This window comes from Bos indicus, chromosome 27, assembly GCF_029378745.1.
Source record: "Bos indicus isolate NIAB-ARS_2022 breed Sahiwal x Tharparkar chromosome 27, NIAB-ARS_B.indTharparkar_mat_pri_1.0, whole genome shotgun sequence".
Classification (NCBI taxonomy): domain Eukaryota; kingdom Metazoa; phylum Chordata; class Mammalia; order Artiodactyla; family Bovidae; genus Bos; species Bos indicus.
In genome coordinates this window covers 5,954,562-5,972,172 of record NC_091786.1, presented here as the reverse complement: position 1 = coordinate 5,972,172, position 17,611 = coordinate 5,954,562, and the positions used below count along the sequence as shown (strand labels likewise).

The window sequence follows — 17,611 nt, the reverse complement described above, 5'->3', positions numbered from 1 at the left end:
GTGTATATTCAAAAAACTAAAAACACTATTTGAGAAGATACGTGCACCCAGTGTCTGTTATAGCATTATTTACAATAGCCAAGACATGGAAGCAAGCTAAGTGTCCATGAACAGACAAGGGAGATGTGGCATTTGTATATAGTGGAATACTACTCAGTCATAAATAATAATGGAGCTTTGCCTTTTGCAACAATATGAATGGGCTGGAAGACATTATGCTCAGTGAAATAAGCCCGACAGAGAAAGACAAATGATGTATGAAATTGGGTAAACATGGAATCTAAAAACTGTAACAAACTAGTAAACATAACCAAAAAAAAAAGAAGACTCACAGATATAAGGAACAAACTTGTGGCTACCATTGTGGTGAGGAAGGAGCAGAGGCCAACATAGGGCTAGGGGAGTAAGAGCTGCGAACTATTATGTATAAAATAAGCTACAAAGAAATATTGTACAACATGGGGAATATAGCCAATATGTTATAGTTTAAAAGGCGTGAATCTCAATATTGTACACCTGTAACATATAATATTGTACATCAACTATAGTTCAATTAATTAATAATAAAAATGTCTACTTTGTCTCATATCTTGAACTGAGGAGGAAAGTTAGGTTTTAAAGATATGAAGTGTCTATAACTCCAAATTCTTCTTAAACCTTTGATTCAAACTTGCCTTTCTGTATGAATTACATTTCTTCTGCATTTCCATAGCCCTGTGCTTGAACCCCTATTACGGCCCTTTGTCAAAATCCACTCTCTATGGTTGACTTGGCTCTGTGTCACTCTACATGGGAGTTCCCTGAGAGAAAGAGGCAGAACTGGCCCCTCTGTATTTCACCCTTCTATCCCTCACCTACCCCAAGCCCAGGGTACTTTATCTGTGGTAGGAGTTCAGAATTTGCTTACAGAATCCAATAGGTACAACAGGAGTCTGAACCTACAGTCCTAGACCCTGGGGTTCACCCCAGAACTCTGGTGGATCTGTTACAATTGCTTTCACACAAAGTAATAGCCAACCACCTCCATGAGGACTTCAGCTTCCAAGAAAATGACCTCTTGAGTATAACCCCCTTGTTAGATTCAATAACATTTAATTAAGCCTAATAATTTTTTGTAAAGGCAGTTGGCTTCCTAAACATTGAATCTGTATCTAGTGGAAATCCCAGATCCTCGACTTCCTTGTATGTCACGAGCCAGCTGTAACCAGGTGTCGTAAGCCCGGGTGTCTTCCGAAGCCCCTCTTTTGTAGAGAGTGACACTATCAGTGAGGAAACACCTGCCTATAAATTACATCATCCATCTGTCTCTGATGAGGGAAAATGAGACACCTTCCTGACTCACGAATTTGGTGGTTTTCAGAACGCAGCAAAGTGTAAGCTGTGTTTGACCTGAGATGTCACACTTCATCACAGGCCAAGGACACAGGGCAGGGTCTCTGGAATGCAGCCCATTTTCCCTCCCTTCCCACACTACTTAAAAGCTGATCCCATTTTGGGCGTATCCATGCAGGTTCAGGGCGTGACCCAGCCCCAGTTTACACCTAGATTCTGAATACACCAGCCTTGGACTGGACTGATGGGGCTCAGGCTCTCTCAGGACTTTAGAAAGAAGGCAAAAGCTTAGAAGAACCACAGTGGGCACAGGTGAGCTCCCAGCTACACGCTCCAGGACTGCATCCAGGAGTGGGCAGATCTTTCCCATCTCAGACAGCCAGACATGAGCCAGCCCTACAGGAGCACCCAGAGTTCAGAGGCATCAGAATAGCCCTATGTTCACATCAAGCTCTGAATCTCCCTTAGGTTTGTAATTAACTCCTGGGGGGAATGGGCGTGGTCTGCTTTGTAAGGAACCTTGGCATGAAGCATCAGGAAATACGTCATATTGTCATCACTATAATATTACAGGAATTGCAGCTGCTGAATGCTTCTCCCTATGGCTGCGGACCTGGAGCCTTTATAAAGTGAGCGACCACACCATCCTGTCCAGTCTCAGCTGGGAAGCCAGCAGCCATGAGGCTCTACTACCTTCTCTTTGCGTTGCTCTTCTTGTTCTTGCTGCCTGTTCCAGGTAAGATGCACTGGGAAATGAGAGGGCTGAATGGATTGAGAATTTGTCATTCAGAGTCAGCCCTCTCCATTCATTTGGGAATTTTAGATAAAGTAGATTTATTGTCTGGGAACTAGACATTACCAGTTTTTGTTTTTGTTTTTCTTGACAAAGATCATCAAGAACCTCAAAGCAGGGTCTCCATCCCTTCTGATTCACTCTTAAGAGACTAATCAGCTCACAAACCATCCCTCCATGGGAGAATTGTTATACCTGTTCATGAGACAGGAAGAAAGTGATGTAAATCTTTCCTACCAACAGGAAAAATGAACTTCATCTGAGGACAGAAGCACAGATTCCCTTTTATTAGCTTAGTGGTTGGAGATACAGTCTTTTGGCCTCTTAAGGGCCCGGGGGACCATCGCGGCCCCTGCCTCCCAGGGGTCAGTTCACAAGGGGGCTGCCATGGTCACGCCACTTTCTCAGCTGAGCCAAACCCACAGACACATTGTTAGTAGCTAGCCCCACCTTCTTCTTTACTCCAGATGGTAAAGAAAAAGGAAAAAGACATAAAAGAATAAAAAATGGCACCAGATAACTTATTAGAGGGATTCCAAAAGCCTAGGACTTGTACCACGGCCTTCCTAAAACCTTCCCGTGTGCTTCGTTTCTTTCCTGCAGGCAACGGCGGCATCATAAGCGGGTTACAAAGGTATTATTGCAAAATAAGAAGCGGCCGGTGTGCTCTGATTGGCTGCCTTCCAAAGGAGGAACAGATAGGCCGCTGTTCACTGAGTGGCCGAAAATGCTGCCGGAAGAAGAAATGAAAAATCCAGAAATACAAGGAGAATGTCACAAAGCGTGAAAATGCCTCCTCCAGAAGCCAATCAAATTAAAGACTTTTTGCAAAAAATTAGAAGCTTGATTATTATCATTATTATTTTTTAACATTCTGTTTATTGTGCTAGTTGTTACCAAACAGGCAACTTAGAAAGTGTTAATGACTCACCTTTAATTCAAATAAAGTATAATCCATAGTGAGAGGGTCCAAACTGATGTTCCAAAGATTGTCAGATTTTATTCCTCTTTCACAGCTTTCACCACCCCCCAACCCCACCAGTGACACTGGACTGCTTGTTCTTTCTAAAACACTTCCTTTGCCTTCTGTCACCCATCTGAGCTTTGCAGTCTGTCCATCTGTCATAGCATCTCCCCACCAAATCCATCTCTGAAACTTCAGGGCATCCCTGAGGGTCTTCTCAGGTCCTTCTGTGCACTTTACAGCTCAGAGACACGGGGAACCTGGCTCCTCCTCGACCCTGCCCTCAGCTTTCCTCTCACTCTTGCCTCTGTTCTGACTGACCTCAGGCCTGGATGAAATCTCTCCTCCAGCTATGTCTCCAAACCCATCTCTCAGGGGCACCTCAAATTCTACCTCCTTTTTAAAAATACAGCTGGTTTCCCCAACAAATATGATCTTTCCTTTTGAAAAGGTTCTGATCTGAGTGCTCCATCTATGAATCCCACTAGATTTTTACATTCACTACATTTGCATATTTCCAATCTCCATATTTGGTTGCAGGATTTTGAAGGGCACTTCATCCCTTAATCACCCCTGGCCCAAGTGTTTTGACACAAAAGCTGCTCAACAAGTGTTTATCGTGACCCAATGGACTGGGGCCCACCAGGCTCCTTTGTCCATAGGATTCTTCAGGCAAGAAGACATGGAGTGGGTTGCCATGCCCTTTTAGTGAGTTGAAGTACATTCCAAGGCCTTGGAGGCGTCGTGTTGTAACTATTTAGTGGTCTCTGGAGGTTGATACAGAAAGATTCCAGCAAACGTGGTGGCAGGCCCATCACCCCCACCCTGAGCCCCCAGCCAAGGAACTGAGTTCTCAGGAAGAAAGGGCACACCCTCAAAGACAAGAGCTTGGACCCCACAATTCAGCATTTAAAAAAAAAAAAAAAGGACTGTGAGGGGACTGTATACTGCCCTCCTACAGTACACAACTAAGGAACCAGGCAAAACCTGTGAAACTACTGATTCAGACTCTGGCACAAACAGTACAGGACCGTAATTGAGGAGAGAAGAAAACAAGTGAGGTGAGGGACTTCCCTGGTGGTCTGGTGGCTGGGATTCTGTGCTCCCAATGCAGGGGGCCTGGGTCCACCCCTGGTCAGGGAACTAGATCCCACATGCCACAACTAAGATCCTGCCTGCCATGATTAAGGTCCAAGGCAGCCAAATTAATGAATTCGCTAATTAAATGTTATGTGCTCAACCATTTATAAAAAAAGAAAAGAAAACAAGTGAAGTGAGACTTCTGACATCTCCAGCCTCTACAGATTTCCAGGCCTAAAGCTCAGGCAACAAGAACCCAAACAGACCAACAATACTTCTGAGTCGAAGACAGTGGAGTCAAAGTTCAGAGAGTGCAGGCATCTTCACTTCTGGACAGAAAACCAGCAATGGGCTTCGGGATCAGGGGTGTGTGCCTGTGTGCTAAGTTGCTGCAGTTGTGTCCGACTCTGCTACTCTGTGGACTGTGGAGGTGCTGACCCTTTGTGACCCCATGGACTGTAGCCTGTCTGTGTAGCCTGCCTAAAATCTCTGTGCTTTTCATTCAATTCTAAAACTGCTCTGAAAAATGAAGTCTTAGATACTAGATGGAATTTTGGTTCAGCTTGATGGGATAAAGTGTGATGCTAAGATTCTAGACACTATCTTAAGGAAAGAGATGGTCATTTCAGTAAAAAAAAAAACAAAAAAACAAGAATCAGATATAAACTATTAAAAACCCACTTGAGATATCAAATATAAAGGCAAGTGGATTTAAAATGAAAGGATGGAAACAGATCTGCTGTTGTCATTGTTTAGACCTTCAGTCGTGTCCAACACTCTTGAGACCCCCATGGAATCATCCAGTCAAGATTACTGCAGTGTGTTGCCATGCCCTCCTCCGGGGAATCTCCCCGACCCAGGGATCAAAACCATGTCTCTGCATCTCCTGCATCTCAGGCAGATTCTTTACTGTTGAGCTGACAGATATGCTATGGAAACATTAATTTAAAGAAAACCTGGTAGGCTGTATTGGTTAATTGACAGGCTTCCTGGTGGCTCAGATGGTAAAGAATCTACCTCCAATGTGGGAGACCTGGTTTGATCCCTGGTTTGGGAAGATGCCTTGGAGGAGGGCATGGCAACCCACTGCAGTATTCTTGCCTGGAGAATCCCCATGGACAGAGGAGCCTGGCAGGCTACAGTCTATGGGGTCACAAAGGGTCAGACATGCCTGAGTGACTAAGCACAGCACAATCAAGTAACTTTTAGGACAAGGACCAGATATAGAGAGGGGTATTTATCCTAATGATAAAATGTTTAATTCATCAAGAATACATATGAATACTGAATCAGAATGTACTTAGCAAAGGAATTTTAAAATTCTTAAAGAAAACTTACAGGAATAATTGGACAGACAGACAAATTAGCAGTTACAGTTGGAATTTCCCTGACAATCCAGTGGTTAAGATTCCAAGTTTTCAATGCAGGGGGCACAGGTTCCATCCCTGGTTGAGCCAGTAAGATCTCTTATACCATACACAAAATTCAACACAAGATAGATTAAAGGTTTACAAAAACCACAAAACTCCTGAAACCACAAAACTCCTAAAAGAAAGCATAGGAGAAAAGTTCTTTGGCATGGGCCTCCACAAGGATGGTTTTCAGCTTGACACCAAAAGCACAAGCCACAAAAACAAAGCTAAATGGTAGGATCCATCAAACTGAAAAGCTTCTGCACAGCAAAGGAAACAATGAACAAACTGAAAAGACGATGCTCTTTTAATGCTCCAGTGATCTCTGAGGCTGGGGGAGATGGCAGCAGTGTTGCGGGAAAGAGAGTGGGGTGAGAGAGGATGGTCGCATCCCAGGTCACGTCCGAGTCCCTGGGATGGCCGCCGAATGTGAGTACTTGGCTTTGCACAGGCAGGGACTCAAGAGCGAGTCATGGTGAAGGAAGGTCAATCCAGGAAGGAAACACGCTACACGGAGAGTGTGGGCCATCTTGGAAGGCAAGCGCAGCACCAGGGTATGCGGCTGTCAGTGTTTATAAGGGTGGGTCATTTGATAGGCTAATAAGTGGGAGGAGTATTCCAGCTATTTTGCAGAAAGGGTGGGGATTTCCAGGAACTGGGTCAGCACCTACTTTTTGACCTTTATGGTCAGCCTTGGAATTGTCATGGTGTCTCTGGGTGTGTCACCTAGCTGCCGTGTTACAAAGGGATTAAAAAAATATATATTTACTTCAGGTCTTAGATGCAGTATGCAGGATATTCATCTCAGCACACTGGCATAGTTGCCTCATGACATGTGGAGAAGGAAATGGCAACCCACTGCAATATTCTTGCCTGGAAAATTCCATGGACAGAGGAAGCTGGGGGCCAAGGTCCATGGGGTTGCAAAGAATCGGACACGACTGAGCGACTTCACTTTCTTTCTTTGATGTGGAATCCTAGTTCCCAGGCCAGGGACTGAATCCACATCCCCTGCACTGCAAGGCAGATTCTTAACCACTGGACCACCAGGGAAGTCCCCGTCATTCTTTTAAAGATTATGCCACGCCCAATTCCGGTCTCATTAGCACCAGATAGCTGGCATTTGACAGCACTATTCGAGCTTTCGAGTTATAGAATGTCCTGGTAAAGCTCTCAGGACACTGTTCAGACTGCAGGAGGCAGGCAGGAACATTGGAAGAGAGGTCAATTTTGCTCCAAGTTACATCACTGCCACTTAGTAGACTGAGGCCTTGGACACATCTTTTTGTTGGATTTGCAGCCAATTTTAATCGACTTTTTAAGTCAGTTTTGCCTGTGGCCTCAGATACGGCTTTCTAGTCCTCGGGACCATCTTTTATAAACCTTGAGTCATACCTACCTAGCGGGTTTGTTTAGGGGAATTCAAAGAGATAATTTGAATAAAAGTGGCCAGCTACTGAGCAAGGCTCATTGCAAAATATAATTGTAGGACAAGTTCAAAGAAGAAACTAGTAAAAGTGTCAGTGGGGGAGCACAGCATTAGACCCAGCCCTGGTCCCCTTCTGAGGGCAGGTCCCCTTGTGACTGTCAGAAGCCATGGCGCCCGCCCCGTCCATAGGAGAAGGGAACTGGGGACAATGGCCTCTGCCCAGTAACACCCAGGGCTCTGTGCTGAGAACACCTGTTTGTGGAGTCATAGATGTGAAGGGCTTTGCTCTTCAAAACCTTATCTGTAGGACTGGGACACCCCTTCTTGCCTGAAGAACTGAGGCGCTTTGCTGGAAAGAGCCTGCCTCAATTTCCTACTCACAGGTTAAGGGTTTGGGGACACAGCATTTATCTTCCCTTTAAAGAATGAAACCATGAGTTACCTCTCAGCCCAGGCATGAAGCAACCACGATCCACATGGCCTTGTTTGGCTTTGAACCTGGGAAAACTAACAATTCATGTAGGCTTGACCTAAAATTAACCCTTCCCTCTATCCTATATGAACTCATCTCTGGTTTCTGGTGAGCCACCCCATGGTGTCTCGGGTGTGTGACCTCATTGCTAAGGCAACAGGACCCTTCCCTGATGGACAGAGATGCCCCAGGTGCTATCTCCAGGATTAACATAGCTGCAAAGGAGTCATCTTTAGACCTTGCCAAGGAAAAATAAGCCACTGCAATTGTGGAATTCCTTACAAGGGCCGTGTCCCACTGGTGAGGAACCATGGCAAGAAACTCCCTTGAAACTCACCATGGCACCCTGACCCCTTTTGGAAACTCCCTTTTATGAAAAGTCATGCCCGGTCTTGCACATAAAACTGCGTCATCAGCTTCCTTAAAAGAAAAAAAAAAAAAAAATCTGCTGTGCTTCAAACCATAGATCACTAAAACACACCAATTTTTATTTTGTTTATTTATTTAGGCTGTACTAGGTTGTAGAATATTCTGAAAGAGATGGGAATACCAGACCACCTGACCTGCCTCTTGAGAAATTTGGATGCAGGTCAGGAAGCAACAGTTAGAACTGGACATGGAACAACAGACTGGTTCCAAATAGGAAAAGGAGTACGTCAAGGCTGTATATTGTCACCCTGCTCATTTAACTTATATGCAGAGTACATCATGAGAAATGCTGGGCTGGAAGAAACACAAGCTGGAATCAAGATTGCCAGGAGAAATATCAATAACCTCAGATATACAGATGACACCACCCTTATGGCAGAAAGTGAAGAGGAACTAAAAACCTGCTTGATGAAGGTGAAAGAGGAGAGTGAAAAAGTTGGCTTAAAGCTCAACATTCAGAAAACTAAGATCATGGCATATGGTCCCATTACTTCATGGGAAATAGATGGGGAAACAGTGGAAACAGTGTCAGACTTTATTTTTGGGGGCTCCAAAATCACTGCAGATGGTGACTGCAGCCATGAAATTAAAAGACGCTTACTCCTTGGAAGGAAAGTTATGACCAATCTAGATAGCATATTGAAAAGCAGAGATATTACTTTGCCAACAAAGGTCCATCTAGTCAAGGCTATGGGTTTTCCAGTGGTCATGTATGGATGTGAGATTTGGACTGTGAAGAAAGCTGAGTGCCAAAGAATTGATGCTTTTGAACTGTGGTGTTGGAGAAGACTGTTGAGAGTCCCTTGGACTGCAAGGAGATCCAACCAGTCCATCCTAAAGGAGATCATTCCTGGGTGTTCTTTGGAAGGAATGATGCTAAAGCTGAAACTCCAGTACTTTGGCCACATCATGCGAAGAGTTGACTCATTGGAAAAGACCCTGATGCTGGCAAGGATTGGGGGCAGGAGGAGAAGGGGACGACAGAGTCTGACATGACTGAATGGCATCACGGACTCGTTGGACGTGAGTTTGAGTGAACTCCGGGAGTTGGTGATGGACAGGGAGGCCTGGCATGCTGCAGTTCATGGGGTCACAAAGAGTCGGACATCACTGAGCGACTGAACTGAACTGAGGTCGTAGTTGTGGCCTGTGGGATCTAGTTCCCTGACCTGCTGTGCTTGGGAATACAGAGTCTTACCCACTGGACCATCAAGGAAGTCCCGTAAAACAGCATTTTTAAAAATTACTTTAAAAAAAAACTTTGAATTGGAGTATAGCTGATTAATAATGTGATAGTTTCAGGTGGACAGCAAAGAGACTCAGCCATGCATATACATGTATCCATTCTGCCCCAAACTCCTTCCTATCCAAGCTGTCACATAACATTAAGCAGAGTTCCCTGAAAAACAGCATTTTCAACGAAGAGACACAGTAGACAATGATTCAGTCTCACTTCTTTCTCCAGTGTAGTATTATAGCGTGTTTATAAATTGACCCTGTAGTATAGATTTTGCCTGCAAGGTCCATAAATAAACAGATACATATATATATCTTATGTATAGATAATTATATAATTATATATATATATATATATATGTAGATGATATCTACCTCTCTCAAATATCATTTAGAGCTAAAGCAGAAGGAACTATGATCAAGACAATTTATTTTCCACCAGAAAAATCCTATCCCTGGGTGCCAGCCAGAGACTCTGTCTGCTCGAGGCAGCCTCCATGGCTTTGCCGAGCCTCAGATGCGAGACTCTGAGCCACAGTGGGGGACCTGAACAGGACTGAAGCTCCGGGGGCTCCTTCAGGATGGGGTCCTCCCGGGTACCCACATTTCTAAAGGACTTGGAGTTCTACTCAGAGCTGCATGGCAAGTTCCATCCTGAGATTTAGCGTTTCTGAAAAGCCAGGTCATGGACGGATGTTACTAAGTGAGGGATGTTACTTAGTGATGGAGGTCCCCCTCTACCCAGTGAAGGGGTCCCCACTGCTGGGCCTGCTTGGTGATACTAGGCTGGGGAGATGCATTCAGTGGCAGCGTCATCCTCCCACTCTGTCTCTGATGAAGGGAAACAGAGCACCCATCTGCCCATCACATGTCCCACTGAGATTTCATGAGACTGGTGTGTGATTGTGTTGCAGAGAATTAATAAAAGTTTTTTTTTTTTCCCTCTTTCTTTCTTTTTACCCTTTTGAGTCATCCTCCACTTTAACTGTTCCTAACCCATGAACAGTATGAAAAGGCAAAATGATAGTATACTGAAAGAGGAACTCCCCAGGTCAGTAGTGGCCCAATATGCTACTGGAGATCGGTGGAGAAATAACTCCAGAAAGAATGAAGGGATGGAGCCAAAGCAAAAACAACACCCAGCTGTGGATGTGACTGGTGATAGAAGCAAGGTCTGATGCTGGAAAGAGCAATATTGCATAGGAACCTGGAATGTCAGGTCCATGAATCAAGACACATTGGAAGTGGTCAAACAAGAGATGGCAAGAGTGAATGTAGGCATTCTAGGAATCAGCGAACTAAAATGGACTGGAATGGGTGAATTTAACTCAGATGACCATTATATCTACTACTGCAGGCAGGAATCCCTCAGAAGAAATGGAGTAGCCATCATGGTCAACAAAAGAATCCAAAATGCAGTACTTGGATGCAATCTCAAAAACGACAGAATGATCTCTGTTCATTTCCAAGGCAAACCATTCAATATCACAGTAATCCAAGTCTATACCCCAACCAGTAATGCTGAAGAAGCTGAAGTTGAACCGTTCTATGAAGACCTACAAGACCTTTTAGAACTAACACCCAAAAAACATGTCCTTTTCATTATAGGGGACTGGAATGCAAAAATAGGAAGTCAAGAAACACCTGAAGTAACAGGCAAATTTGGCCTTGGAATACAGAATGAAGCAGGGCAAACACTAATAGAGTTTTGCCAAGAGAACGCACTGGTCATAGCAAACACCCTCTTCCAACAACACAAGAGAAGACTCTACACATGGACATCACCAGATGGTCAACACCGAAATCAGATTGATTCTATTCTTTGCAGCCAAAGATGGAGAAGCTCTATATAGTCAACAAAAACAAGACCAGGAGCTGACTGTGGCTCAGATCATGAACTCCTTATTACCAAATTTAGACTTAAATTGAAGAAAGTAGGGAAAACCACTAGACCATTCAGGTATGACCTAAATCAAATCCCTTATGATTATACAGTGGAAGTGAGAAATAGATTTAAGGGCCTAAATCTGGATGAACTAAGGAATGAGGTTCATGACATTGTACAGGAGACAGGGATCAAGACCATCCCCATGGAATAGAAATGCAAAAAAGCAAAATGGCTGTCTGGGGAGGCCTTACAAATAGCTGTGAAAAGAAGAGAAGCGAAAAGCAAAGGAGCAAAGGAAAGATATAAGCATCTGAATGCAGAGTTCCAAAGAATAGCAAGAAGAGATAAGAAAGCCTTCCTCAGCGATCAATGCAAAGAAATAGAGGAAAACAACAGAATGGGAAAGATTAGAGATCTCTTCAAGAAAATTAGAGATACCAAGGGGACATTTCATGCAAAGATGGGCTCGATAAAGGACAGAAATGGTATGGACCTAACAGAAGCAGAAGATATTAAGAAGAGGTGGCAAGAATACACAGAAGAACTGTACAAAAAAGATCTTCATGACCCAGATAATCACGATGGTGTGATCACTGACCTAGAGCCAGACATCCTGGAATGTGAAGTCAAGTGGGCCTTAGAAAGCATCACTATGAACAAAGCTAGTGGAGGTGATGGAATTCCAGTTGAGCTCTTTCAAATCCTAAAAGATGATGCTGTGAAAGTGCTGCAATCGATATGCTAGCAAATTTGGAAAACTCTGCAGTGACCACAGGACTGGAAAAGGTCAGTTTTCATACCAATCCCAAAGAAAGGCAATGACAAAGAATGCTCAAACTATCGCACAATTGCACTCATTTCACACGCTAGTAAAGTAATGCTCAAAATTCTCCAAGCCAGACTTCAGCAATACATGAACTGTGAACTTCCTGATGTTCAAGCTGGTTTTAGAAAAGGCAGAGGAACCAGAGATCAAATTGCCAACATCCCCTGGATCATGGAAAAAGCAAGAGAGTTCCAGAAAAGCATCTATTTCTGCTTTATTGACTATGCCAAAGCCTTTGACTGTGTGGATCACAATAAACTGTGGAAAATTCTGAAAGAGATGGGAATACTAGACCACCTGACCTGCCTCTTGAGAAATCTGTATGCAGGTCAGGAAGCAACAGTTAGAACTGGACATGGAACAACAGACTGGTTCCAAATAGGAAAAGGAGTATGTCAAGGCTGTATATTATCACCCTGTTTATTTAACTTATATGCAGAGTACATCATGAGAAACGCTGGGCTGGAAGAAGCATAAGCTGGAACCAAGATTGCCAGGAGAAATATCAATAACCTCAGATATGCAGATGACACCACCCTTATGGCAGAAAGTGAAGAGGAACTAAAAAGCCTCTTGATGAAAGTGAAAGTAGAGAATGAAAAAGTTGGCTTAAAGCTCAACATTCAGAAAACGAAGATCATGGCATCCAGTCCCATAACTTTATGGGAAATAGATGGGGAAACAGTGGAAACAGTGTCAGACTTTATTTTTGGGGGCTCCAAAATCACTGCAGATGGTGACTGCAGCCATGAAATTAAAAGACGATTACTCCTTGGAAGGAAAGTTATTACCAACCTAGATAGCATGTTGAAAAGCAGAGACATTACTTTGCCAACAAAGGTTCGTCTAGTCAAGGCTATGGTTTTTCCTGTGGTCATGTATGGATGTGAGAGTTGGACCGTGAAGAAGGCTGAGCACCGAAGAATTGATGCTTTTGAACTGTGGTGTTGGAGAAGACTCTTGAGAGTCCCTTGGACTGCAAGGAGATCCAACCAGTCCATTCTGAAGGAGATCAGCCCTGGGATTTCTTTGGAGGGAATGATGCTAAAGCTGAAACTCCAATACTTTGGCCACCTCATGCGAAGAATTGACTCATTGGAAAAGACTGATGCTGGGAGGGATTTGGGGCGGGAGGAGAAGGGGACGACAGAGGATGAGATGGCTGGATGGCATCACTGACTCGATGGACATGAGTCTAAGTGAACTCCGGGAGTTGGTGATGGACAGGGAGGCCTGGCGTGCTGCGATTCATGGGGTCGTGAAGAGTCGGACATGACTGAGCAACAGAGCTGAACTGAACCTACAGCCTGTATTGATGACCAAGTTTCTTCTTTGCAGAAGACTAACCTATTATGTGAACTACACCTGACACCTATGGCCCTCCATTTCTGCAGGAGCCACATTCTGCATCTATTATCCTTTAACTTATTCTAACCACATCCTGATACTTAATTTTATCGCATCATAAACCTCCCCTTGTAGTTTGTTTTTCCCCTCCTTTGCTCTGTGTTACCTCATGTTGATGTTTAACTTCTCCTGGGAAGCCACCCATAGTGGTTTGCTTTCCCCCTTTCGTATTACAAGAAGAAAGTCACCAGGAAATCCCCAAAGGACAATGAACCCAACCACTGGGACCAACTGCCAGACCCAAATACCTAGCTACCTGACACTGGCCTATTGACTGTTTCCAAACAGCACAAAAAGAGAGAATTCAGGACCCTACACCTTTTGTCCTGTATCTCCAAGCCCTGACTGTGAGCCCCAACTGTATGATCCCCTGGATTCCGGATGGAGGGGAGACAGGCTCCTTGAGGCATGAACCTATCGTGTTCTCCATTCTGTTGGCTTAATGATTAAAGCCATCTTTCTGTTTCCTCCAAACTCTGTCTCCACAATTTTTATTCAGCTCTGGTGGGCAAAGAAAACCAAGATTTTGGCAGCAACTGTGCTGCCATCCCGTAACAGGCTAACTGGTGTGGGGAGCAGGTCAGGACCACTGGGTCTCTTCCCTCAGTGCTCCAGGGGCCAGAAAGAGCGTGGCTGTCTCTGAGGATGCTGGGAGTCAGCAAGTCTTGCCCAGGGAGTGAAACTGCCTCTGAACAAGTTAGTCCCTATTTGGGCCTGAAACAGCCTTTCATGGAAACAGTGTATGTGCTAGTTGTTTAGTCATGTCCAACTCTCTGCAACCCCGTAGACTGCAGCCCACCAACCCCTCAGTCCATGGGACTCACCAGGCAAGAACACTGGAGCGGGTTGCCATTTCCTCTTCAAAAGGAACCATCAGTCCAGTTCAGTTCAGTTCAGTTCAGTCGCTCAGTGGTACCCAACTCTTTGCGACCCCATGAATTGCAGCATGCCAGGACTCCCTGTCCATCACCAACTCCCAGAGTTCACTCAAACTCATGTCCATCGAGTCGGTGATGCCATCCAACCATCTCATCCTCTGTCGCCCCCTTCTTCTCCTGCCCCAAATCCCTCCCAGCACCAGGGTCTTTTCCAATGAGTCAACTCTTCGCATGAGGTGGCCAAGGTATTGGAGCTTCAGCTTCAGCATGAGTCCTTCCAAAGAACACCCAGGACTGATCTCCTTTAGGATGGACTGGTTGGATCTCCTTGCAGTCCAAAAGACTATCAAGAGTCTTCTCCAACACCACAGTTCAAAAGCATCAATTCTTTGGCGCTCAGCCTTCTTCACAGTCCAACTCTCACATCCATACATGACCACTGGAAAAACCATAGCCTTGACTAGGCGGACCTTTGTTGGTAAAGTAATATCTCTGCTTTTCAAATGCTATCTAGGTTGGTCATAACTTTCCTTCCAAGGAGTAATCGTGTTTTAATTTCATGGCTGCAATCACCATCTGCCATGATTTTGGAGCCCCAAAAAATAAAGTCTGACACTGTTTCCACTGTTTCCCCATCTATTTCCCATGAAGTGATGGGATCATATGCCATTATCTTAGTTTTCTGAATGTTGAGCTTTAAGCCAACTTTTTCACTCTCATCTTTCACTTTCATCAAGAGGCTTTTTAGTTCCTCTTCACTTTCTGCCATACGGGTGGTGTCATCTGCATATTTGAGGTTATTGATATTTCTCCCGGCAATCTTGATTCCAGCTTGTGCTTCTTCCAGCCCATAAGGAACTATAGAAATAAAGAAAGTGAAGTCACCCAGTCGTGTCTGACTCTGTGCAATCCCATGAACTGTAGCCCACCAGCCTCCTCCATCCATGGAATTTTCCAGGCAAGAGTCCTGGAGTGGGGTGCCATTTCCTTCTGCACAGGAAAACAGTGGGCAGATTCAAAGCCCTGGAAGGGCGAGGGTGGGGCTGGAGAGCGGGTAAGCAAAGGTTCAGCAAGAAGTCTGTGCCCCTGCCAGGGGAAACAGGCAAGTCTGTGCCCCTTGCCACACCCCTGCCCATCAGCTGAACTGACTGCCAGGAAGAAGCTTCTTGTTAAAAGGGTAGCAGGAAAGCTTTTTCTGGGGTTTTCCCCAGCCTCATTAGCATAAGAGTGACTGACCCTGACCCTGCTTTGTGCCATAAAGGCCACTCCCATGACACACAGGGAAGAGGATCAGTTAACCAATTCCTAATAACCAAATCCACAGCCAGCCCAGAATTCCTCCCGGAACCTGGGACCTTTATAAAGCGGCAAGCGCAGTGTCTTCTCCAGCATCAGCCGCAGAGCTCGGGACGCCAGCATGAGGCTCCATCACCTGCTCCTCGCGCTCCTCTTCCTGGTCCTGTCTGCTTGGTCAGGTGAGCTCTTGGGAGCCCTGGAGGGAGCCGTGGGCTCTCTCTCCTGTTTCTACCTCCTTCTGTCCTGCTACCCCCATCTACACGTGGTCAGACTAAACCCACCACATTTGATGCTCCTGAGAAGCCAGCGCTGAGTCCTTAGTAGCGAGAGGGGTCTGAGAAGGGCCCTGCAAAATTCCTGGCTGTTTCTAAGCCACTCTAGTGAGTCCGAGCTTCTGAGCCCATCTCCTCATTGGTTTCATGAGGAGGAAACAGAAGATGTCTCTGTTAAGTGACTCTTATTTTTTTCTTTTTCATAAAACCAAGAAATTTGATTTTGTCCCATGACAGAAGCACAGAATGTCGCTTTATAAATCTTTCTATCCGAAGGGTAGCGGCTCTGGGCGACCAGAGAAGTCCAGAGGTGAGTCAGGCCAAGCCTGGGCTTTGGGAGCTGCCCTTGGGACGCTCCGTGCTGAGTCTTCAGCAGGAAAGTCCTCCAGGACACGTCGCTGATGATGAGACCCTCGCTCCACAGCTGGGAGGCAGCACATCCAAAGCAGTGTGCAGGATCGGCTGTCTGATTTTCATCTTACCCTTGATATTTCCGGAAATAGGATGAAAATATGTAGGAAGGAAGGAGGGAGGGAGGGAGAGAGAGGCTGCAGAGACTGAGACCTGAGACAACTGATTAGATGTCAAAATCAAGTTGAAATTCCCTTGTCTGATCAGTGTTGTTTATGCCTGTAACACAACTCTTAGCCCAGTGGCAGGGAGAGAGGACAGGGGTGTAAGGAAGACGGCCTCTCAGTGCCTGGGGCCTGGGTTCAATCCCTCGAGGGGGAACTAGAGAGGGAGCAGAGATGCTTTGTGGTCAAGAGGAAAAAGGCGTGTGAGGAAGACGGGAAGGCCTCTGGTCGGGAGGAAACCACAAAGGGAGGAGGAGAGGGGCTGAATCGCACCAGCGCTGAGAGCGTTCTGAGTCAGTAGAGACGATGATACAAAACTTTTTTTTCTGAACCATTGTCACTGTCAGCTGTAAGTTGCTTTGAGAGTAAGTTCTCTTTAAACAGTTCTTACACTTTCAGCTGCATCTTTTCCTCCTATCTCAGCTGCACTACTTGACTGACTCCATGAGTCGGAAAACTAAACAGTGAAAATAGACCCCTGTGGGCCGCTTCTGACTCCTGGCGGGAAGGTGGATGTAGCAGAGCTTCCTGGTCTTTGCCCTCGTGGTGGAGCTGACCCCGCACACAACCGGGGTCCTCACACCCCAGTCCCTCAGCCTCTGGTTCTGGAAACGTGAGGGTCCACCAGAGCCTGGGCAGGGTCAGCGTCTGTCTGCAAACTGGTCCACAGGGTCCTGGACTCACATCTTGTCACGAGGCCATGTCCGCATCTCAGCACAGAAAGCCCCAGGGCCTTGCTCAGAGGGGACACAGCTGGCCTTCTCGAGATGCTGCTTTCCTGCTGACACGTTTTTCCCTCTCTGTTCTCTTTTTAGGATTTACTCAAGGAGTAGGAAATCCTGTAAGCTGTGTTAGGAATAAAGGCATCTGTGTGCCGATCAGGTGTCCTGGAAACATGAAACAGATTGGCACCTGTGTCAGGCGGGCAGTAAAATGCTGTAGAAAGAAGTAAAAGAAGGCCAAGACACAGCCGGGATCAATGCCCAGTCAGAAACTGCGCCCTTTGACAGAGCGTCTAAAATTTAAACCAGAATAAATTTTGTTCAAAGTTAAAGAATCTTGCCCACTGGTCATTGAGGTTGTTGTGTAGTGTCTGATCCCAAATGAATTCCGAAATCCCTGAGGATGCTCTCTGAGCTCCCCACGCGAACCATCGGGGAATCATGGTGGGGTGCTCTGTGCTCCCAGGGATGTGACCCCCTGTTCCTTGGGGGCCTGACCTTCCCCAGCCCCTATGTCTCCTGTCCTTCCTGCTTCCCAGCCCAGGGCACCCTGTCCTGCCCCGCATCTCCCCTCAAACATGCACCCCAGGGGTCCAGAAT

At 45.6% G+C, this 17,611-nt stretch overlaps 1 protein-coding gene and 1 long non-coding RNA gene across 2 annotated transcripts; both read left to right on the top strand.

The window, feature by feature from the left end:
* Window positions 1-932: 932 nt before the first annotated feature.
* LOC109553384 (beta-defensin 103A) lies at window positions 933-3,122 on the top strand. The gene is made up of 2 exons (XM_070781388.1): window positions 933-2,068; window positions 2,729-3,122. Exons 1-2 carry the CDS (start codon window positions 2,011-2,013, stop codon window positions 2,872-2,874), a joined length of 204 nt encoding a protein of 67 aa, XP_070637489.1. The 5' UTR covers window positions 933-2,010; the 3' UTR covers window positions 2,875-3,122.
* Window positions 3,123-15,345: 12,223 nt separating this feature from the next.
* LOC109553367 (uncharacterized) lies at window positions 15,346-17,346 on the top strand. The gene is made up of 2 exons (XR_002180015.2): window positions 15,346-15,621; window positions 17,105-17,346. It is a non-coding gene; the product is annotated as an uncharacterized lncRNA (long non-coding RNA).
* The last annotated feature ends 265 nt before the right edge of the window (window positions 17,347-17,611 follow it).